We start from the raw sequence: 24,390 nt of genomic DNA, 5'->3' as shown, positions 1-24,390 counted from the left end.
GACAGCATGTCTTTTCAAACCTAAGAAATAGCAATTTCCCTTTAGTTTTTATTTAGAGACATTGGCATCCAGTATTTGAAGTGAATCCAAGGGAAATAAATAAAAATTCACACTGCAAGTACATTTTTCAATTACTCTGGAAAAACTATGAACCACAATGTTTTACTGAAGCATTATTCTTTTCCTATAATGCCAGATTCTAATCTTAGCCACACTATCAGTCTGGTGTGAGATCCAACTGTGGTCCATCAAAACATCTTCTTCCATGGTTTTAGTGAAGCGTGAAGGTACATATTGTAGAAATTAACTGGTTACAGCTAATATGCTAAATACACAGAATACAGAAATTACACAAAGCAGCTCACTTAGCAAGGTTAGTTATTACATACAGCAGCCAAACAACAGAAATGTTTCAATAATTTTTCTCTTGCACAGACATGTTAGCTTCAGTTTTCAGTTATTTAAGACTAAATCACCATGATGAACAATACATAAAGAAATTCTGGATAACCATGTTCAAGGACAATGAATTCAAACTGGAAGAGACACAAAGGTATGCTACTAGCAGGGCCAAAGAAAAGAAAGCCACAGTGATAAAAGAATATATGTGTGTGGCTTACCCAGTCTAACAAAAAGGAGGGTAAAAACACTAAACAAGGGAAAATTTTTTTGCGGTAACTGGCATTGTTTGCACAGGAACAAGTAGGGAAAAGTAGCCTAGAAATTAAAAGACTAATCAGATCAAACTATCATAAACAAACTTAATGGCAGTAAATGCCCTTATTTTTAATACAGAACACGTCAGGTTTCTGATAACGGCTACATGATACAGTTTCTGCAGCAGCAAAGGAATAGACACAGATTTATTGCAATCGCATCTTGCATTCAAATAGAGCATTTCATATAAGAAATCTATCCAGCCCCTCAGGCACATCATTTGGTGCACAACACTCATACAGAGATCTGCTGCTGTTCCAGGCACTGATCCTGCCTGAACAGCTGTGCAGGGTGACACATCTCTGGAGCACATGTCACAGTGAAGGTCTTTGCTGGTTCCTCTGAGTTCAGAATGGAAATATACTAAGCACATACTTATTTCTCCTAATTTCCTTTCCTTCCTTCTGTATTTGCTGTGTGATTAAAGTTTTACAAAGCCTAAAGTAAAAAGAAGCCTAGCAGCCATCTAGATAATCAGCAGAAGCAACTCTTCCATCAACAACCACTTAATATACCTGTGAATGAGCATTTTGCATGAACCATTCTAGTGCAGATGGCTTTCTCCAGAGGTGCCAGTTGCTCTAACAGGGAGCACCAGGCACCTTGCCATACAAGCGACGCTTCATAAGGAACAGAATTAGAAAGAAAAGCATTAAGAGCAATTACGCACTGACTTACCTAACTATACTGAGATACTCTCACCAAAATTTGTATTTAAAAATACACTTGGTTACATGATTGATGTCTAAGCCATTGATCTGGACTCTTCTGCAGCAAATAAGTCAAATTGTAACAGTTGAACTCTTCCTAATGTTTTTAATTGAATTGGATTTTCTTCTGCAACACTTAAGACTGCTTGGCTTAGATATTTGCTACTGATTGTTTTAGACAGTAACAAGTCAATTATAGTCCTAGTCTGGATCACATAGTTTAAAGAACAAGATGAAGCAGTGTCAGTTAAATTCTTGATCAGATCAGTACATATTCTGATCAATTCTCAGCATATGCCAGGAAAAATAGTCTTTAAAGAAAGCAATATCATGTGATGGTACAACATGGTCTTACAGCACAGAAAAAACATAGCAGAAATGTAAGGATGCTTTTATCTTCATACACAAGGTGCATGAAATATAAAAATGATCAACAGTTTCAGTGTGAAATTACATACATTTGATACTTTGAGGTACAATCCCCCCTACTTTCCTTATATAATTCCTCACAAGTATTAGAACCTGGGCTAATAATTTTTGTTTCAGAATTCTCAATTTCATATTTTAACCTGTACTTTAGAGATACTCAGTTACCTTCATTTTTGTTTTACTCGGAGATAACATTTTTTCTCAGCGGAAGGGTCAGCGCTTCAAAGACATGTCAGTAACAACATTACTGGTAGCTTTATGCCAGTACTAAACTGATCATATTACACAAGTCATACTAACCAAAGTTTGCACAGATATGGGAGCCATATTCCAGAACAAACACAGCACAATTTTGCTTTGAACGTCATTTGCAATAAAGGCTGGTTATCTCTTGAAAACTTCTTTTGTAATAAATAAACACGCTGAGAGATTTTCTGATCTATAGGGTTTAATAAATGCAGGAAGGGTCTTACTTTTATTTTTGATAAGAATTATAGGAATGTACTTATTTCTGTTTTGGCTTTCTTCACATCCTTTGGGCTTTGCATGCTAGTGCAAGACAGAGAAAGTCTTCTGTTGTACATCAGAACATCTGTTTCAATAAACAAATGTGTTTCAATAGAAATGCATATAATTTTTATCATATTATGTTTGCTATCACCAGAATAGTATTAATGGTATCTCTTGTCAGCCAGTTTTTGCTATTCAAATCTCTGTAATTCCTTTTCTTGCTTTGAGCAAGAATTCATCCCCTTCAGCAACTAAGCACTGAGGCTTATATTTATGTACTTTATCCATGTATAGTTGGTGATAAGCAGATGATAAAGTGTTTTGGCTTTCATATGCAAAGTTTATGTTTCCATTATGTTACATCTGTCTTCATTTACTGAACCTGTCCTAAGGCTTTTATGTGGACTTCAGTAAGCTTCTTGAAGGCTTCCAGGGTATGTATGTCCCAAACAATAACTCTTAATGAAATCCTTTATAAATCCCTAGATTATTAAAAAAAATCTGCGATAAAAGAGAGCTGGGTTACAATGGCATAGTCTGAATTTCTCAGGTGAAATCTGAGAAACTCAGTTCAAATGGAGAAAACTGTAACTGGCACCTAACTTGCAGCAAAAATCACCTTTGTTCTGAACACAACACAAAAGATCTCATTCATGTTGCAGCGTTCTACTAATGCTTGCAGTAGCAATTTTCAGAAATTTGGCTGATGTATTGTCATTTCTGTTGCATTCTTGAGGGGTTTAGTCGAAATGTTTTGTTTGGTACAGTACTGCCATAAACTATCACTGTCTTAAGTTCAGCTTCGAAACAGGACATACATGGAGTTTAGATACTTGCATTCAAAAAGCAACATCAAAAAACCCCCCCTTTATTTCATAATAGGCTGGAAGAGCAGGCACCTAACTTCAGCACACCCTGTTCCAGTTTTGATCTGACAGTTCCCAGGTTTGCACTTTCACCAGAACTGCCCCAGTTCCACAGGTTCTTCCACTGACTCTGACAAACCATTTCTCTACCAATACAATGTCACTCAGTCATCCTACGTAGGAACTGCCAGTCCTTGTCCAAGACCAAGAGCACACCATGCTAGCCACCCTGAAAACAGAACAGAAATGCATCCCCTGCCCTACAGAGTTGTACTGGGTCTGGCTGGGACGGAGTTCACTTTCTTCACAGAAGCCCCTATGGTGCTGTGTTTTACAGTTGTGACCAAAACAAGTGTTGGTAAGACGCCAATGTTTTAGCTGTTGCGGAGTAGTGCCTGCACGGTGTCAAGGCTTCTCCGTTTCTCACTCTGCTCCCTGCTGCGAGCAGGCTGGGGTGGGCAAATGGCTGGAAGGAAGTACTGCCAGGACAGCTGACCTGGACTGACCAGAGGAATATTCAGCGCCGTATTACGTCGTGTGCAGCAATAAAAACTGGGAGGTAGTCTTCCCAAGGTAACCATTGCTCAGAGGCTGGCTGGGCATCAGTCTCCTCATGGCAGGTGGTAAGGGATTGCCTTTACATTGCTGGTTGATTTTTTTTTTCCCCTGAGATTTATTAACTATAAGCACACCTTCATTAATTGGGTAAGCTTGCTCTTGCAGTTCACAGACATTCAAAACTTAGAATCTGCTACAGTTTTGTGCAAATAACCTTTGAGGATATTAGGGCTGTTCCTGGTAAAGGAGAATATGTAAAGGGACCCAAGATGGTATATAATACCCAGTGACTTATGGAGACTGGATCACACATTCCACATAGATCATTACCAAATATGTTGTTTATTTAAATATTCAGTCAGCAATGTGCAGAGGGATGCAGTGTAACTAGACTTCATTTTAAATTATTTTAAGATCTTACTGTAATTCATTCCAGAAGTTATTTATTTTTTCCTCCCAGGAAGCTCAGAAACTAAGCTTACAACTCAGAAAATCTGCAAATCTTCTACTAGAAAATAAGATTAACAAAATGACGCATGCTTCAGGGCTCTAAATCTAATTCTAAATAATCTTTGGTATCCAGAAGAAAGAAACACAGAAAAACAGTTTGGAAAGATACAAAAGTATATGCAAAAAAGGATATGCATTCTATTTAAAATGTAGATTCCTTCATAACAGTGTTTCAGCAGTTAGTATACTTAGTAGAGGCTTGAAATTTCTGGAAGTGATTATCAGAACAAGGTCATTGTAAGGGTCTCCCATTTGCCTCCCAGTTTCTCAAAAGACTGAATACAGAAAGATGCAATAAAGCATTCAGACTTGGAGTTTATTAGGAGTCACACACCTGAATACAACAATAAAGAAATTTTTCATTTTCAGAGTGCAACTGGATGTGTAACAGCATTTAATGTATTAAATATCTTCCTTCCAGGATATTACTAAAGTCATTTTGGCTGTCATCTTAGCAAGCAAAAACTAAACTATGTGGTACTTAAAATAAAAAATACACAAAGCTTTATAATTTAGTTGACTCCTTACAAATCAACAATTTTTGGAGTAACACTTGACTGCTAATACAGTAATTAAGGTATCCTGTCCAAACACTGCTTTTAAACCAAAACTTATAGCAAAGACAACCAGAAAATACCACAGCACAGATCTGCCATTTAACTACTAATAGATCTGGTGCTTTTTTTCTGTTCAGCATGTATCCTTCAAAACCAGTAGATTATTGGGCCACCTTTTATACAGTATTCAGAAGTATTCAGGTTATTAATATTACTGTGTCAGTGTATTAGTGCTCAGTGTGGTGGGTATATTTAACCTGGACAGATACAGAATACTCAGCAGCAATTAGGCACTTGAGAGATATTATATATTCAATGAATTTCCTGTATTCGTGAAACATTCATCAATCAGATTTAATATTTTTTGTGAAATATGTATGTGGCTGATAAGGCAAGAAAAGCATCAGAAAAGAAAGTGTGACCACTGGCTTGAAAATTAAAGTAGGGAATCAGGCAGAAAATCAGGCACATGTCTAATCTTGGATCCAATTATTTTTTCTTGTAACCTGATTTATTAATTAAATTCAGTTTGTTCACTGTTAACAGAACTTGGTTTTATGGATTTTGTTGCAGGTTGGAAGAGCATGGAGGGTGTACCAAAGCTGGTGTCTGACTATAGGGCAAACAAATTTTATTTGCATGCCTTGGTGTCATATATGTTGCCATTTGACAAAAAATCAATGATGCTTTTGACCTTATGATTGCAGGAAAGAGGTAAGTTATGAAGAAATCAAATCTACCTTATACTGTTCATGACGCGTATTTTAATCATAGAAGCTGAATATTTTGTTGTCCTATCTTATGAGTCTATCATCTTGGAAGCATTTAAAAAGAAAAAAAGAAAAAAAAAAAGCCACATCTTCAAATGCTCCAAGACAACCTCATTCCTGCCACTAATTCATATCTAACAAGGAAAATTAACAAGCAGTCAATGAGGCTCTGTATGTCCACAGCTTTAGGTACCCAGTGCTGAGTCTTTGTGAGGAAAGCACACGCACAGCGAAGTCTGTATTCACTTTTAAACTGAAGTATGTGTCTGGGCAACAGTAATAGTTTCAAATGGAGTTAACCTACAGAACTTAGGGCTTTGTACATATACACCCCAGCTGTCTGCAGTAACTTCAAGCGAACTTCTACCTTGCTGGAAAAGCTTCATTGCTGAACTATATAACAGAAATGTGTAGGATTGAAGCAGACACAAGAAGCACGGGATGGGAGAATCATTTCACAGGTCACAGAGGTCTCTTTTTGTCTTCACAAATGTTTTTGTCATACTCTCCTTTAGTGTGACTTTATCTGCGTCAAAGACAATTTATCGAAGCACAAGGGAAGAAAACTTGACCAAATTTCACTGCAGCATGAGGACAGTTTCTATGGGGATACAGAACAGCTACTGAGCCAACAAATCACTTTCACAGCCTGCCAAAGGAGAGCAACGCGACTAAGCTGATGAACAGCCCTCAGCGATAGGATTGCCCAAAGCTCTAACAGAACAGGAACATCTAAAGACAATAAGTGAATACTATACATGTCCAAGTGCCATATACCAATGTTTTGTGTTGTGGGTTGGGCTTTTTTCTTAAGTTTAAAACAAACTTTTACATGGCTGATTTTCTTTGTTGCAGCAATCAAGTTGTCCTCATTTTCTAAGGATTGATCTCAAATTTTTGAGGATGCTCACTCAAACTTAGGCTTTATTTTTGGCTGGTCTCATTATTTAACAAATTGATTTAATATTTAATATATAGGTATTAAGAACTAATATGTATTTAGGAAGGTGCAGCTCACACAAATATGGAATGGTTAGCATTGAAAGGTAACAGGGGACAGTAGCTAGCACTATATTATTTGAAGCATATTATATAAAGCAGTAGATAACTTCCTTATTATCACGTAACATTTATACATATATACATGGATGTGGTTTCATTTTTGCAAATGCTGTTGTACTTTTAGTATATTTCCAGTACCAAGTCTCACAGACTATTACAGCACAACTGTGCAAAATCTTCCCCAAAGAACAGGATTGCCACTGCGGGTGGCAGTGAGGGTCATTCTGCTAAACGGTGCTGAACATTGGACCCATAACACTATAATGCCTTTTGACCTCTTTTGAGCAACTCGTATCCCAGTCCATAGCCCTTTGAACTTTTGGAAACCCCTCAGCACAATCAGCAATCGCACAGCACATCATGAATGCACAAATGAGTTATCAAAGGTTAACAAATTCCAGCTTGTCTGCCCATTCATAGTAATTTCTGCACATAGAACTCACTTTGCCCTGCTGTAAAAGTTACCTATCACAGTATAAACTTAAAAGTTACTCTTAATCACTCTTTAAGCATAAAACAATAAGACTGCAGGTAATGAGATAACACCAAAATAAATCGTTAAATGTTTTAATTGAGGTCTAGCACTTCCCTACCAAGAAAACACTACAAGAAGTTCCAATAAACAATAAGTTTCCCTAATACTGCATATGTGTATGTAATTTTATACTAGTGGCAAGGCTCAAAAAAAGTAATCAGCCTAGTAACTCTGTAATAAATTTAAACACAGAAATAGATTTGTGCAGGGTTGGGAACAAAAAAAAGCTTCCCTTTTTGAAAAAAATCTAAACCTAGATGAAACCAAATTTGATGACTATAAAATAACTCTGCCTTAAGTGAATTGTAACTTGCAAGCTTACTTGAACTGTTGCTACGTGAAAAACAGTGTAAGGACTTGCGAGCAGTGCCGAGTTCTGTCATTACAGCAGTGCCGCCCGGTGGTTACCTGTCCCTGCTTTCTCTGCATACTGCCCGTCAGCTTCTGAACGTGCTGCAAGAGTTGGATTTCTCCGCAGTTCAAGCCCCTGCCTGCAGCAGACAGCCGCGGCTTGCCCTGTGCACAGTGGTGTGTGTGGGCACACGCGTGTGCAGCTGCCAGCTCCACGGCTGCCATCCTCCGTGCCACGCTCTGCCGCCAGCCGCGACATGACAGTGGGAAGCTGTTCCGCTGCCCTGCCCCGGAGCCAGCGAATGCGTTATTGCTAACTTTGCAGTCACTTGGAGATTCTCCCGCACCTCTGGTAACGATCACTAACCGGGCAGGACTTCAAATTTCAGCAGGTAATTAGAGAGCTCCTCAAATTCTGCTTGGTTCCTAAAACATCACTGGTTTCACAGCTGACCAAATAATTATGTTTGAAAGACTAGCAATGACATTTATACATACCAGAAGAAAATGCTGTCAAGGGCGAACGAGGAGGTGCCAGCATAACCCTTCCCCCACTTTTGTCTTTAAAATTTCCCTTGCATAGTTAGTTTAATATGAACATATTAGAATCAGCATATAAAAGATCAGCTTTTTGTGGTTTTGATTTTCAAAGAAAGCAAATACCTGAGAATATTTTATCACAAAACTGCTCAAATGACTTATTTCCATATCTAAAATATTAAAAATCTTTCCGCATCCCAGCCTCATGTGACTCTACTGCAAAACTGTCATGGTCATTTTAATACTTATTTTGAGTACATCTAATTAACATGGGCGTTTGCTTTGAAAAGTTAGTTTACTTTAGTATTATACGAGGATTATTTAGTGAGTACTAGGATTAATTAGTGAAATTATTGCTAAATTTTTCCTTTGAAACTAACCATTTCTTGAAATACTGGATAATATTTTAAATCTATATTTACAAACCCAGAATATTTTAATTAACTAAGAATTATCCGAATATCAACCAACTTTGAACATTTTAAATTAAAACAATTTTGATTTTGTAAATGTTTCTTGTTCAACCAGCCATATTTATACTTTACAGAAAATAAATTGATGCTGATTTGAAAAATGACAAGAATTTCTAATTTTTTTGAATGCTACACAAGTATTATCCTCCCGAACTTCACAGGAAAATGTAGGAAACTTAAATCAGAATTCAAACAGATGGTTTTGAGAGCAATGCCCTACAAAAAGACTGCTCAAGCACCCACAGCTGAAACTTGTCCACAGTTACGCCAGGTTTAATAGGGTTGCTCTAATGAACTATATCTATCCAAATGACTAAAATTACACTGGTTTTAGTTGAGAAATTGTATTTATGGGAGGAAAAAATACCTCTGGGTCAATCTAGCACCATTTCTCTTTGAGGAAAATAAACCAAGCAACGTTTGTGTGAATGCATTTCAGTTTTGCCTATGGGTAGGCATGTCAGTCCCCCTCAGCCTCCCTGTGCCTCACCAAACTGTGAGGTTCACAGACAGCAGTAACAGCACCTAATCATCACCTCTGAGTTGTGACGGTGGCATATGGCCAGCTCCTACCATTGGCACTCAGACTGCCCCACGATGAGCACCCTGGCAGATCACTTGCATCTCCTTTCAGTATATACTGGCTGCCAAGCTTGCAAGTGGCTTCTTGCTCTTCATCTTCTTGTACTTCAAAGTCAAATTAAGGTACAGAATGCCCTCACTAAAAACTAATGCCTCCAGGATGGGCACAATAGTACAATTTAAAAAAAAAAAAAGTAATGCAGATGCCTAGTTGTTTGGGGCTTTCCCCCCCACTTGCCACACAGAACAAAGAACATCCTCCAAGCAAAACCAAGATTGCCAGGCCTCTCTCCCACATGCTCCCAGTGCTTCCAAGCCCTCTTTTCTCAATGCAAACTGATGCTCCTGATTAGCACGTAACACTTTCTAGAACAACACCAAAACCAATCCAATGTAAAAACCACAGGAACACTGGGAACCCTCACCTACAGAGCTTACATATAAACCCAAAATATGCATGTCAAAGCACAGATGGTTCAAGAGCACAGTGTCGTAACTTGATTTACTTGCGTGGTACTGAGAATAGGAAGAAAGTTGCAAAACCACTTACCATGTCCAGGGGCTTCCAATAGTACACAGCAACACTGGAGGAAGCATCACAAAACTGCAAGGGAAGGAAAAATGAAAAAAAAAAAAATTACTTTAATCTCTGAAATTGGATAAGTAGCATTAAGGAGTTATGATTTACGTATCTGTGGTTTTGTCTACCAGAATCAGTACCTGCAGTTTCCAGAATGTCTAAGATACTAATGAAAGCAAAGCATCTGTGGAGTTTATCTAAACATGGGATGTTTGGAGGCTTTCTGGAAGCACTAACAAAACTGGGGAAACAAAGAGCATGAAATTCACAGGAGAGGCTGGCAGAACTGACTGAACCAAGGAAATGGACGAGGCCTGCTCTGATTTCAACAACAAAGTTTTAGTGGTAGCCAGTGAACACAAACTGAAGTAACCAGTGGAAAGCCTCAAGAAGGCCAATGGGCAGACAGCCTGATCACACATCCTTTCATTCCTTCTCAACACCTTTCACCATATGTGAAACCTATATAGTACTCTCACTGCCCAAATTACCTTCCAGTTATGTGTCAGCTTTCCTGAGCCTACAGATTTGTCATTTTAGTTATGTTATAGCTATTTTTATGTTATTTATTAAACACTGTAGTTGTTTATAGTGTGCTATTAAAGTTTTTTTTTCCCCAAGCTGGTGCTGTTGTCTAACTGTAGTATTTTCTGAGCTCTGCTAGCACGTCACTGGAAAACAAAAATTCCATTTCTTACTGAAGGGAGGACTTAGTTACACCCTGCAATTCCTCAGGCACCAGCACCCCTCACATAAAATCCCAACAGCCCATGGCAGAACTGTTTACGTGATCTTACACAACCATGTCTCATCTGATCTTAAAGAGCCATGTCTGCAGATCTCAGAAGAGATCTGCCTGTCCTGCCTGGAGAAAGAAGGTTCTTCAGAAAATGAAACACCAGTGTGAGCAGGCTAACAATCCTATCTTGTAGTAATGGCCCCTTTGCTTTAAAGAGTGCCAGTGTGACCTCAAGGGGCCCAGCCAGAACTTCCACCTCACTGCAGATCCCTTAACCTACACTGGAAAGGGGCTGCCTTCGCCCAGTTTGAAGCACACTGCTGCCCAGTAAACGCTCCGCACTACGGTTTAGCCAGCCCAGTACAGATTCAGTTGCGAAGGACCCGCCCTGGGGCCATGAGGACAGCTCCCACCTGCGCCCAGGTGGGACACAGGAGGGACGGAGCATCTCCAGAGCGGGTGCAGGACGAGGACCCCGCAGGGGGAGGAGCAGGAGGGGTCAATTACATCCCATGACTGGGGAAGGGAGCCGCATCCCCTAGTCGGCAGGAGCAGGGGACTAGACCCATTAGCCAGGACTCACAGGCAGAATAACGCAAATCTGTCAGCCGGACTGAAGGGATTGCGTTGTAACACGTTGCTGCAGCCGTCAGGCGCCACAAAACCAGCCACACAGCAACGCAACACCGCGGATACCGTGAGGAAACAGCCACATCAAGGAAACAAACCCCACGCCGGGGTTTTCAGGAAGAAGAGCGCTGTAAGGGGCTCGTAACCCGCTGCAGGCTCTCCTGCCCTGCCACCCCGGCGGTGGATGAGGGAGGGAAGGCGCCAGCCCCACCTCACGGCGCCCCCCGCCCCACAGCGGGTGCGGCACCCGCGGGCCGGGGGCGCAGCGCGCAGGCGCGGGGGCGGGGTTCCCTTCCCCTTCCCCTTCCGTCGGGCAGCGGTGGCCGCGCGCGATGGCGAGCGGGGTGAGGCGGCGCGCGGGCGTTCCGCGGGGGCGGCGGCGGGATGTGGGGTGCGGGGGGCGCGGCCCGCAGCCGGGGGCTGCCCCGGGCCTTGCTGGTTTGTTTTCTCCCGCCTGAGTGCTGCCGTGCCAGCAAAGCGCGGTGCAGGGCTTGGCCTGGCGTCTCCTTGCTCCTCTGCTACGCGCGTAAGGCGTGCGGCAGCAGTCGGTGCCGTTAGCTACGCGTGGGAGGCGCCTGCTGCAAGTGCTGACAGGATTAGGAACAAAAATGTACGCCGTGCTCCCTGCCGTGTGTTACAATCAGCCCCCGTGCGCTTTTTCTGGGCCTGAGGGTTTCGCTTGGGTGCTTAGACCATGGGTTAGTCACGGTGATGGAAGAGCAAGCAGCAGACCCTGAGCTTGTGTGGTTTCCCGTGGGCTTTGGGCAGATGTGACTTACAAGCTTGGAGGAAGGGGAAAACGGGTTGCTGGGAAGGTGTCGGCTCCTCCGTGCCATTTGGTCGCCCCAGGGAGCAAGGAGCCAGCTGAGATGGGTGGGTTGGGGGAAATAGTCACCCACAGCTCACCCTTTGTGTTTTCCTCCTCTGTCTGTTGAGTGGGAGAAGAAAGAATGGGTGGATGTTTGGGAAGATGCCACTTTGCAGCGAGAGCGATCCTTGAGGCTGCTCTCCAGCAGTGGTGCCTGTCCATTTTCAATACAGCTGGAGGCTGCTTGCTCTTAAAATCATTGTCTGGCAAGTTTACTGCATCGTCTTCAATGTTCAGCACCCTGGGTCTGAGCAGGCTGGGTGGTCTCTCTTGTCCGGACGCTGAAGGCAGTTTCAGGGCAGATAGGGCAGCTTCTGCCGCTGCCGAGAGCTCCGTTTTGTCTGAGTGAGATAGTTGTTTGTAGCTACACACACAGTCAGCTCAACAGTTGTGTTCCTGTGCTAATACAGTAACAGAGAAAATGAAGCACTGGTGGAAGTTGGGGTTTTTTTCCAGTTGTCGGCGTCAAGATTTTCAACAAAGCAACAGCAGAAGGCTTTGAATATCAGAAGGTCAGAAGATTGGACTCTTCTGATGTCCACTCTGAATAGTCCAGGGGCCTTTGTGACTGTATGAGCTGACTGCAGTTTCAAAAGCCAGCTCCTTCAAAAGTTTCTGAATCAGAAGTTATTATTTCAAAATATGCTTCCAGATGTGTAATGTTAGTTTTAGGAAGATCAGAATTTATCCCATAAGATTTTTCTTTTCTCCCCTTTTTAATCCTGTGCTTAACGAAGCTTGTGGAAATTCAAATTTCAGTAATGTGCAGCCTCCTGTGTGAGAACAAGTGACTATGAGGGGAGGATCAGGGATGGATTGAAAACCAGTAAATGATTTACTGAATGATGGCTCCTCTTGCACTTTGTGCCTTGAATTTAGATTTTCTGGCAAAATCTTTGGTACATTTAGAGATATGACTGAATGCTCATACTGTGACTTCACAGTTAGTTACTATGTCATATTTGGTGCATTTTTATAATATTTACCCTGGTAATAAAAAGCAGGGCAAGGGGAATTCACAGTTCTAGGTTAAGGGTGTTTCTGTCCAATCTAGGCCCCTGCTGGCTGTAGGAATGGGTACCTGAATGGGTACCTGTTTTCAGTCATAAAGCTTCAGGCCTTTTAGGGTTGACAGTATTTATTTTAGCAAGATTAAACCAAGATAAACGTCTGCTATTACAGGTACAGCGAGGATGTTAACTGGTTCTGGCAAAGTCCAGTAGTGTTTATTGTACAACAAAAATACTACAGAAAGTCATAAACTACCCATTATTTTCTCCTGTACATGCAGGTGATGAATCAGACCTGGCAAAGCTCAACAAGTGATCTTGGTACTGCTATTTCTTCCAGGCAGTGAAATTTCAAAAGGCACTGTCTGGTGTTGGGAATTTGCATTAATCCCCTTTCAGTGATTCCACGAGAGCAACAGGGCTCGTATGAATGCACAAAATGTCATTTTTTTAATATCCATTTATAGTGTATGAGATGAAATGCTTCATATTTTCAACTGTCATAGCAATGGCTTAGACCTTGTTTGCATGGAAGAAAATCAGTGCAAGTCTCCTGGTGTAACTGAATTATTCCAAAATACATGTACGGTATTCTGGAGTAGATTGCAAAGGGATCTGTTCCAAAGCAGTCTACTCTGCGACAGCATTCCTTGTCAGGTTTTATGTAGATAAGGTCTTGAATTTGATTTCACAACTTGTCTGTGTGTCCTGGAGGATGTTATTGCATACCGCATTTGCTGAAAGATGTTGTGTCTGTCAGAAAGCAAAATTCAGGTTATTTGATACCCTGCCCCTTTTATCCTGAAGGACAGACCCGGCGCCGTGCTTTGTAAAATGGACATCTGAGGGCACTCCAGATGCTTGCCCTTGCAGCACCTGAAGCTGCTCTGGATTGTGTGTGGCTGTAATGCCTGCCAATTTCCTCGGTCAGTTGCGTGTATGTACCTGTTGATAGGATTTAGTTTACAGATCCACAGATCCTGCTCTTCCATCCAGGCTCCAACCATTTGACTTCAAAAGCTTCCTGGGATGTATAGGTGTGTTTGCAGAACAGAATTTGTCACAGTGCTGAGAGCAGTGAATGAAGACTTGTTAACAGTATCCATGCAGGCTCTGCAGCAGTGTTAGTGCACAATAACTTGCTGACAGTAACCTTATAGCAAAATCTCTGGTCCCTATGCATCACTGGAGGGCTTTGCATGACAGCTGCATGCACGTGCATCTCCTTGTCAAAGTTGTACTCAGAAGCCATCCTGATAAGGAACAGGAAATTCACTCTTGATGTGACCATTATGTGACCTCCAGTTTGCTTTCTGAATTTTTTTAACTTTGAACACTCTGTGCTCAAGGAACGTATCTCAAAGGCATGCCAGTCTTTTATTTTAAACCACCATTTTTGTTATGCAGTCTTTCCGTTCTTGTTGCTCATTTCACTGCAGTATTTGAGTATCTCCTAAGCGCTCCTGGCTTTATTATATTTTTTGCTCAATAAGAGAGTGACATCCAAATTTCAGATCCTGGCTTACTCATTATTATTTAGCTTGCTGAAAGCAAATGTAGGGCAATTAAAGCTTTGTGTTGAAATTATGAATTTCAGATCTGGGATTCTTTCCAAAAACCAATAGTTTGTCTCTCATTTTCTCACTTGGCTGAACAAGAATTACTTTAAATGAACCATACAACAGATGTCCTCTTTTTTTGTTACTGTTTTCTTTTAGGTTATTAAATGCAAGGCTGCTGTTGCCTGGGAGGCAGGTAAACCTCTCTCTCTTGAGGAGGTGGAGGTTGCTCCACCAAAAGCTCGTGAAGTTCGTATCAAGGTAATTAAATCAATCGTTAGCTGTATGCATTGTATTTTGGGAGACTAAGTATTAAAGATGAACAGTTTGTTTACCAACAGAAGAAATGTTGAATGGACAGCATTAGTTCATTGGTATCTCAGCTGGCTTTACAAAGAAGAAAATTACGGTATTTAGATCTTCTGTTTATGAAAAACACTCTTCATTTCTACTGATCTTACTTCACAGTCTGATGTAAAGATCATGGCTGGTCTTGGGGATCAATTCCAACTGTTACAGACTAAGCTCCCACAAAACATCTGAGCCAGGAACACATTTGATCTTATTTGAAGGGCAGCAGCTTGTGACCTGTTGCAGCTGTGTAACACGCTGGATTTTACTTCAGTCAGGCCATGAGCTACCAGCTGCTGAGCTGTGATTGATCTCTTGGATTCCCCAGACTTAAGTTTCTGATTTGATCAGCACTTTCTAGTAGCCCCTATCTGCCAAAAAGTATACATTAAGGTGAAATTTATCTCTGTGGAAAGAGTTTCTGTGTGGTGTTTAAGACTTAAACTTGATTTATGCAGTACTGGGAGTTCTGTGTGGTCTCTCTGGTCGTTTTACCTTTGAAAGAATAACTTTTATTTCAAATCTGAGATGCCAGCATACTTTGAGATGACTTGGAGTACTGATTTCTAGCTTTAGGAAACCAGGTGTCATCTTCAACCTGTTTCAATGTCGGAATTTAGTTGATGGAAATGAGAAAAGATGTACTATCATGATTTTTCTCAAAGTAAGAAAAAGTGCCTTGCCTTGGCACTACTGTGCCTTGGCAGGAGTTGAAAGTATGTTGGCCATATCACAAACACTGCCAGGATTGGCAAATTTGTCCTGGCAATTGTTCTGAATTTCTGACCAAAGGGAAATATTTACATCTGTGCTACTATTCTGTTCTTCAAGGTGCCTCAGATTATATATTTCTTCACAGATAGTTGCCACTGCTGTCTGTCACACTGATGCCTATACTCTGAGCGGTGCTGATCCTGAAGGATGTTTTCCTGTGATCTTGGGTCATGAAGGAGCAGGAATTGTAGAGAGTGTTGGGAAAGGAGTAACAAAAGTAAAGCCGGGTAAGAAAATACAAGTTTTCTGCCTTCCTTAAAAGTGTTACTTTAATACAAGGTCAGCTGTGAAATTGGGCCACTGAAATGCTATATTGCAGGAGTTAATATAATGTCTTATTCTGGGGTGTAAGCCTGTGTAGATTTCTCTTGTCTGTGAGATACAACACCAATCTCTTCAATGTGCTCTTGGTTTAATGCTTGAAAGAGCCCAGCATACCAATTCCTTACTTGAAATTGGATCAATATAGTTAGAAGAGTGTGTTGGGTTTTTTTTTTTCAAATGATAGTTGTTACCTGTTGGTTTAATTACAGGGCTTTAAAATGTTTGATCATGTTGTTCACTGTTGATTTGGGGTTGTTTTGTTTTACAGTAATATTCCTGTTTGTTCTGAAATGATGAACTTCTGATCGGCTGCCTGCTCGGAGAGAGAAAAGTGGTTTATGTAGCACTGTATAAATAATGCTACTCTATACTGTAAATGGTTTTTAATACACAAAGAAGGTTTTAAGTGAACACAAGCTTACATAAAAGCCATGAAAACTGAATAAACTGCATTTTTTTTTCCTGGCTTGCTTGACTTGATAACTAGCCACAGAATATTTTTTTCTTAGGGGACACTGTTATCCCTCTATACATCCCCCAGTGTGGAGAGTGCAAGTTCTGTAAGAATCCTAAAACAAATCTGTGCCAGAAGATAAGGTCTGTATGCTTTTTATTTTGACACACCGTATAGTATTTGTTCAACGTATACCTGTTCTAGTTATCAAAAGTAATTGACAGGAATTATCTTTGAAGAATAAATCTCTTGATGTATCATTTAATGACTTGGAAAGTATGTGTTTTAGGGAGTCACTTATGCACTACTTTCCATTCTTCCTTAAAATTTCTTTTTTTTTTCCCTTAAAGAGATCTGTTTCTCTGTTTTCATGTATGTGAAAGTGTAAACTGCTAGCTTGTGTCCACAGCTTTGAAAACATAAATGCTCTGACTCTATATTTAATCTGCAGGGAATTTAGCTCTTGGGAGTGAACACCAAAGCTGTCAAGTGGTACAGAATTACATAGAAAGCTCTTTTTTCCTTAACACCTGCTTCCCAGCTAAATTTCCAGCTCCTGTTCTGAAAAAAAGTCTTCCAAACCCAAACAAAAAGCCCAGTGACATAATTGACAGGTGCGATTCAAGGGAAGTGTATGGAAGCAGGTGAAGACAGGGGTGTGGTACCATGGCCCAAGCAGTTAGCATTGGTTGCTAACAAGGTGAACATGTTGATAAACTTTTTTTTTTTGTGCTTCCATGGAAGAATTAACAGCATGAAGTTTTAGGAGTTTAGCATCTCATTTCTGTGAACTTCTGGGTTTATTGGAATGATTAAAAAATAACAGAGCAAGTGTGCCACTGCATCTCTGTGCTACTTAACAGATACTGTCCGATGAGACTATTTACTGCTTAAGACTGACTGAACTTTTCTGCCTTTGCCTTAAGAATTACTCAAGGGAAAGGACTCATGCCTGATGGTACCAGCAGATTCACCTGCAAAGGAAAGCAGATTTACCACTTCATGGGGACTAGCACCTTCTCCGAGTATACTGTGGTGGCCGATATCTCCGTAGCCAAGATAGATGCTGCAGCACCTCTTGATAAAGTGTGCCTGCTGGGTTGTGGCATCTCTACTGGCTATGGAGCTGCTGTTAACACTGCTAAGGTAAAGGCTGTGGTTGCCTCTGGGTTTTCTCTGTAACTGTATCTGAGCCAAAGTGCAGAGATAGCTTAGGGACTAAATTAGGATTGTGAATATGATGACCAAATTTCTGTTTCTTCTTCCTCTTCAACTGATGAAATTTAGCTAAGAATTTCTAACTTCTCCGTAAAGGCCAGATCAGGTTAGAAGAACCTGATGCCCTTTAGAGGAAATCCAGGTAGAGGATTCTGCATCCCTTTTGATACCAGCTATATAAAAATTACTTTTCCAATTTATCTTAATCTTGCTGCAAGTCATTCTGTTAGTTTGAAGCTCAGGGTGAGACAGAGCTGGTAGGTGAGTGGGCATGAGTCTAGGACAGTTTATGGGAGTTGACTCTTTGAGTTAAAAAGCTTAGTACCTAAGGAGCTTTTGGATTAAATTTCTCTATAGTTTCCCTTATCTAAGTGATAAAGTCTCATAGCCATATATATTTGCTTCCACGTTTCCTTCATTACAGATGACTTAACCTGTATTTCCCACTCACGTGGAAGGATGTATTTTCTCTGTGTTGCTCATGGCTCTCTTCTTATTTCTAGGTGGAACCTGGCTCTACGTGTGCTGTCTTTGGTTTAGGAGGAGTTGGGTTGGCAGTTATTATGGGTTGTAAAATAGCAGGAGCATCCCGGATCATTGGCATCGACCTCAACAAGGATAAGTATGCCAAAGCCAAAGAGTTTGGAGCTACGGAGTGCATGAGCCCTCAAGATTTCAAGAAGCCCATACAGGAGGTGCTGGTGGAGATGACCGATGGTGGTGTAGACTACTCATTTGAGTGCATTGGTAATGTTGAAGTCATGGTGAGTGTGTGTGTAACAGTAGTACATAGAGGGAGGGGATAGCTAGCTGCCACTTAGTCGTTCAGCTAAATGGCAAAATGAGCTGCCTTCTTGTTACAGAAAACATGCCATAATAATGTATTTATTTTCTAAATAGAAATGATAACTGCTATGACTGAAAAGGCCAATTTACATCCAATCCCAATTATGAAATGAAAGAGGATGATACTACTTAGGTTGAAAATGGCACTTAGGATTTACAAACTTTTTTCCTTAATGGGAGTTCTTTGAAATCCTTACTTTTCATGTCTTGACGGTTGAAACATTAACAAAATCCATATAAAATACATTGTGCAATGAACAGTAAAATCTCAGAATTTCCCTAATTCCTCAAATAATGAATTTAACCTTTGGAAACATGTAAGTATTACTGAATGTAAGGCTAGGTTTTCAGGAATTTCAACAGCATTCCTAACAGTCAGTAACATGGTCTACATTCTCTGATTACAGTTTATCCCAACTCCTAGTGGGAGTTCAGAGTGACTTCTCTGGAAGCCAGATGGGATATAAAAAGAGCAAAGTGAATCTTGAACAGTATAAGGAGTCTGAACCAGTGGAAAATTTAATGTAATTTTCAGTGTGTTTATTGTTCCTTAAATACTAATTTAAGTGATTCATTAACTGGGGGAAAGGAAGCACACCCTGTGCCAGTCTAGGCAGCGTGAACATTAGCAATAAACGCTCTGCTTTGTCCTATCCATCTGTGAAGAGGGCTGCCTTGGAAGCCTGCCACAAAGGCTGGGGAGTCAGTGTGATAGTCGGAGTAGCTGCTGCTGGTCAGGAGATCTCCACACGGCCATTCCAGCTAGTAACTGGGCGGACATGGAAAGGGACCGCGTTTGGAGGTAACTCTCTTTCAGTATGGGGTTAAAAATAATTTACTATGAGTTAATGCTGGGAAGAATACACTGCCTTGCTTTTGCTTGTGCAAGAAATGTACTGCTGACAGGCTATTTATAAATGCTGCGTTGACTTTAAAGACTTAAAATCTGCAATTTCTACAGACAGGCTACAAATAAACACATTGGTATGATATCTCACATACTTGAAAGAGAGACTGTAACCATATGCTATTCAGTTCTAAAGGAATGGTATAGAGGAATTGCTTTATCACCAAGTGAAGGTTTTGTTCAGTTTGGTCCAGTGAAGGAATCTAGTCTCTGGGGAGATGGGACCCACATAAACATGTTTGTGTTGCTTAATCACTAAGCAAATTGTGGGGCTAACATGGGAATGTGTTATGAAGAGCTTTAAAATAAAAAGCAACTAGTGCTTGATACACATTTTCTCCTGTCAAACCAAAACCACATTGAGGCTTTTACAACTACTGATAAGTTGGGGATTCAGTAATTGATGAAGTTTGTGGAAGTATACAGACTTGATCTTCTTATTACACTGCTCTTTTTCCAAGTAATACAAAACTTAGTTGGGTTATAAAGTTACATAATAGGGCTGATAGAGATGCCTCGTGCGTGCTTTCCTAGGTGAGGGCTGCTGTTATGCTGAATGCTGAAATACTTAGTGAAGGGTTAGTACGCTTATGTGTTTGGGAATGTGTGCTCTTGCCGGACCCAGCTGTCCTCCTGCATTCCTTACTCAGTGCCTGCCTAGAGCAGGAGGGTCAAACATGTCACTGATCGCAGTTCTTTTTCATGTTTATCACACAAGTGCCCGTGTCAGGGTTGTATTTTTTCTGTTTTCCAAGGTGGGTGGAAAGGGTCAAAATAAATGCATGCTTTCTGTCTTTCAGGCTGGAAGAGTGTAGACAATGTACCAAAACTGGTGACTGACTACATGTCCAAAAAGATCAAGGTTGACGAATTTGTGACTCACACCCTGCCTTTTGACAAAATTAATGAGGCTTTTGAGCTGATGCATACAGGAAAGAGGTAATGTTCATAATATTGAATGGTGCAGAAGACATTTCTTGATGAGACACTGACAAAATATAGGTTCCCTGCCCACTGTCATGTTTTAAACAGGGAGGATAAAGGCTCACGTATACCACACACATTCATTCTGAGATAAACACACTTTCTCTGAGCTTCTAGGCATGGGCCAAAACACAGGCAGAGAGTAAAAAGCAAGCACAAGGGAAATACACAAGTATGTAAAGCTGATAAAGGGGACAAGTCAGTCTTAAGTTTCCAGCTTTGCTAAAACATTCTTCCTCAGAAAAAGAGATGTAGAGAGACTGAAGTGGGGTTCACGTTAATACATTTTTACATGTCATTCAGCTATTAGTCTATTTTAATTCAATAGTAGATTTCAGTATATTTTCAAACTATTTAGGATAGATTACCAGCACAATCACTTACTTGAAATGATCTTTTAATATGCTATGTTTAAAATTTTTTTTTTCCTCTAGTTTGAACTGGGGTAGAACATTTATATGAGAGGTTTGTACTTCTTAACATACAGCAGTTTCTGCTTCTATTAAGATAAATGGCAGTTTGGATTGTTCATACTGCAGATTTAGGCCGTAACTGGTTAAACCTCTAGTGAGGTCCGGTGCATATTGAAGTGACCCTACTTGCTGGTAAAAAACCTGCTGGATGTGTGATGGGCCTTGCTGCCCTTATAGCAGTATATTCTGCAAGTAGTGATCAACCTGCAAAAGCAGTGCAAAGTAGGGTATTCTTATCAGAGGACATATTGGGTGATCCTTGTAAAGCCCTGTACAGATATGGGCATGGATGAGCTTGAGGGAAAATGGGGACCAGCATGGGGATACTGTGGCAGAACTTGTATCTGCAGGTTAAAATCTAACACAGAAAAGGGGAAAGGATTAGACAGTTTTAGCCTGAGGTGTGTCAAAGCTTGTCCTGCTGTGTCATTTCAAGAGCAGGCCTCTTTTAAATGAGAGTTTTAATGAGATGTTCTGTAATTTGTTGGAAATTGAGACTCTTAATGAGGTAGCTACCAGTGCCTCTAAGAGTAGAAACCAGCTGATTTAGCAGACTAGGTCACATACTTTTTAAGAACATGTTTTGAATGAAGGGAAGAATCAGGAGGTGGACAAAGGGAAAATTAGAGACATGGTCTAGTAAAAAAGAAAATCTTTTCCTGCATATTTGCAGTAATGCAGGCAACTCTGTTTACCCGTATTTAGGTTCATCTGCAGGTGGATCAGTAACTACCAGCATTACCTCAAGAAACCAGCATGGTCTTTCTATTTGATCTCAATCCATAGTGATGCATTTTATATAACTTTCTCAAAAGTAGTAACTTTATCTGCTTTATTGCATATGTATTCCTATTTTGGACAAGTCAGTTAACTGCATTTGTACTTTTTACAATTGGAAACACTGCATCTATGCAAATTTCATCCAGCAGTTGATCCCCTTTCCCAGTTACAAACTTATATATCATTTTAATGTCTTATTCTTCAATGAGCATGTCATATGAAACTAATAAAGTTATTTAAAATTCTCTAAGCAGCCAAAAGAGGGAATGCCTGGAAATAATAATGTTCCTGATCAATATTCTTGGCTAGCTACTGAAAACTTGACACACGTAGTTTGAAAAAGCTTCCATTTTGAGTATATCTTATTGGGGGAGAGACTGAAAAAACCCAAAGATAGCAAGCATTATTAACCCATTTTTACCAGCATTTTTAATAAATTATAGGCATAAGCATAACTTCATTCTTACAAAAAAGAGAAGTTAAAGTATGTCTCAGCAATGAAAGGGAGGGGAGAGAAGGGGAGAAAAGAGACTTATTGGTAACTTTTTTTTCTTCTTCTTTTCAAGCATTCGAACTGTCCTAAAGCTTTAGAGCCAAATGTGGAACTTCCGGTTGGCCAGCAACATGGTAACTGTCCTTTTATAATGGAATTTCTAATAGAGGGTAGAATCAAGCAAATGAAGACTCACTGGGACTAGGAAGACGATGTATTTTAGGGTGAGCATTCTGAATATTAAATAACAAAAAATTGGTAATCGCTGAATAGTGCTAGCACTGGTTGTGGAACTTATATTTCTGTACTTGTTCTTCAAATTCAATAGTGCCTAACTCAATCTACTTAATAAAAGCTTATTTCTAAACACTGTGTTGGAATTATTGAGCATTAAGACTGTGACTATGATTGCTGTGTCTCACTGTTTTCCTCTAGTGATTTTTACAGTGTGTACATGATGGAGAAGGAGAATTCTTCAGTTGATAGCTACTGATGTGGGATTCATTATACTAGGCAGTTTGCTAAGCACAGCTGGGCACATTGAGGTGCTGTAACTGTACTGACAGAGTGGCAAGAACTCCAGCTGCTGTCAAGCTTCTGAGGCTATTCTAAGACTACAAAGGATGTACCATCCAGCTCTACCTTGAAGCCAACTGTAGAGCAGAGTCTGGTTGGATGTATGACCTAAGTGTATAGGTGTACCCGTGTTCATTTGGGAAGTCCCTGTTCTACCTTATTTCCTATTTGGCTCATTCCAGTAGCTGTAGGCAGGCCTGCTGTAAAGATAATAGCACAGACTAGTCACTTGCCCCAGTGGCATCCTCCAAGACTTCAGTAGCACAGTTTTGCCATTTCCTTCAGCTTACTGGCAATTGAAGCAGCCTTTGCAGCCAACACTGCAAAAAAAACCAGTGTGGGATTGTTACCTCCATTTAGTCAGAAACAGGATCAGGCCCCTGAAGCAGGGAATGTTACTATTAGAGCAACAGTCTGCTCTTGAAAGGTGCAGGGGAACAACACTAAAGAGCATTGTGTGATGAAGGCTTCAACGTTGTGTTTGTTTGTTGGAGGGGCTTAAGTCTTAATTTTGGAGTTGGAGGTTTTTGTCTTAACTATAGTTGAAGTGGATAAAATTTCTTTGAATTGAAACCTGGAAGCAGTGCCACAGGTTCAGAAAAAACGAAGGGGAACAGCAGAAAACAAACTGCAAAGCAGAGGCAGAAAGGCTACCCAGTTAAAGAAAAGTTATATACTTAAAGTCAGAGCTTTTCAGAGAATCAAGGACACTGATTAAGAGAGAAGTTTCATGTTTTAGGGAGCCTTGTCAAAACAACTCTTACACAGAACTGTGAATGCAAACAGTAATCTTATTAGAAGTTCCCTCTCACCATTAACAACTCTCATATGATAGTAAAGGGAAAATACATTCAGAACTAAGAGCAGGATTATGGTTTTGGCAAAAGTGTATACAATTTCTAAAAATTTTATTAGAAAATAAATCTTAAGTTGGGGGGGTTGTTTGGTTGGTTTTGTTTAAGTGGATAGCAACTTCTGTAAAAATCAAAAATCCCACCAGCCAAAGTCTATGTCATGTTCAAAGTTACAGCTAGATAGGTGAAAAAATAGCTTTTCACAATATTTTTATTAACAAGTTTTGTTCTCCAGTCTGATGTGCCATCTCATGTTGAAAGAACTGGTATAGATGCGGGCTAAGCCTTCCACTTGATTAAAAAATAAAAAAACTGCAGTAATATGAACTTAGTATAAACAGTGCTGCAGTTTCAAATTTATAGGCAGCGGTGCATAGCATCATAGATTTCATACGTTAAAAACATGCAGTGTTAAATTTGGTTGTATTGGTGCAACAACAAAGAGATATTTAAGTAGCACATGTGAAGGTTTAAGGGTGATTTTTAACTGCATGCATCTACCACTAGGGCTTGCACTAGTGTAAGCAAACCTGGATATAATTGAGAATGCTATGTCTGGTTTGGGATCACCAAAAAAAAAAGTTATTTCTGTTAAAAGCAGCTGCAACTTTTATTTTATAGACCAAAAATGAAGCGCCTGCCCCCCCCCCCCCATCACACACACACATATATAGAAAAGGCAAGACCGTTGTAACCATTCAAGTGAATGATATAGTGGGCAAACCTCCAGGACAGTCATCTCCTCAATACATTACATCTCATTCAGCACAGGTAATTCCACTCAAGTACTACAGTCTGTT

General features: G+C 40.3%; 1 protein-coding gene and 1 long non-coding RNA gene across 2 annotated transcripts in view; one reads left to right on the top strand and one right to left on the bottom strand.

Annotated features, from left to right (window-relative positions):
• Positions 1–11,365, bottom strand: part of LOC141922958 (uncharacterized) — a 40,250-nt gene extending 28,885 nt beyond the window's left edge. Inside the window, exons 1-2 of the long non-coding RNA XR_012623144.1 lie at positions 11,073–11,365; positions 9,721–9,774 (exon numbers count right to left, since the gene is read on the bottom strand). This is a non-coding gene — a long non-coding RNA (uncharacterized LOC141922958). The remainder of the gene's footprint in view (positions 1–9,720; positions 9,775–11,072) is intronic.
• Positions 11,366–11,400: 35 nt separating this feature from the next.
• LOC141922957 (alcohol dehydrogenase class-3) lies at positions 11,401–22,527 on the top strand. Its single transcript, XM_074823156.1, has 9 exons — positions 11,401–11,463; positions 14,716–14,817; positions 15,767–15,908; positions 16,515–16,602; positions 17,386–17,605; positions 18,181–18,441; positions 19,190–19,325; positions 20,231–20,369; positions 22,234–22,527. Exons 1-9 carry the CDS (start codon positions 11,452–11,454, stop codon positions 22,256–22,258), a joined length of 1,125 nt encoding a protein of 374 aa, XP_074679257.1. The 5' UTR covers positions 11,401–11,451; the 3' UTR covers positions 22,259–22,527.
• Positions 22,528–24,390: the final 1,863 nt, after the last annotated feature.

The sequence above is a fragment of the Strix aluco genome, chromosome 4 (assembly GCF_031877795.1).
Source record: "Strix aluco isolate bStrAlu1 chromosome 4, bStrAlu1.hap1, whole genome shotgun sequence".
In the NCBI taxonomy this organism is placed as follows: domain Eukaryota; kingdom Metazoa; phylum Chordata; class Aves; order Strigiformes; family Strigidae; genus Strix; species Strix aluco.
Note: the sequence above shows the minus strand (reverse complement) of the source record. Positions and strands in the feature narration are given on the sequence as shown.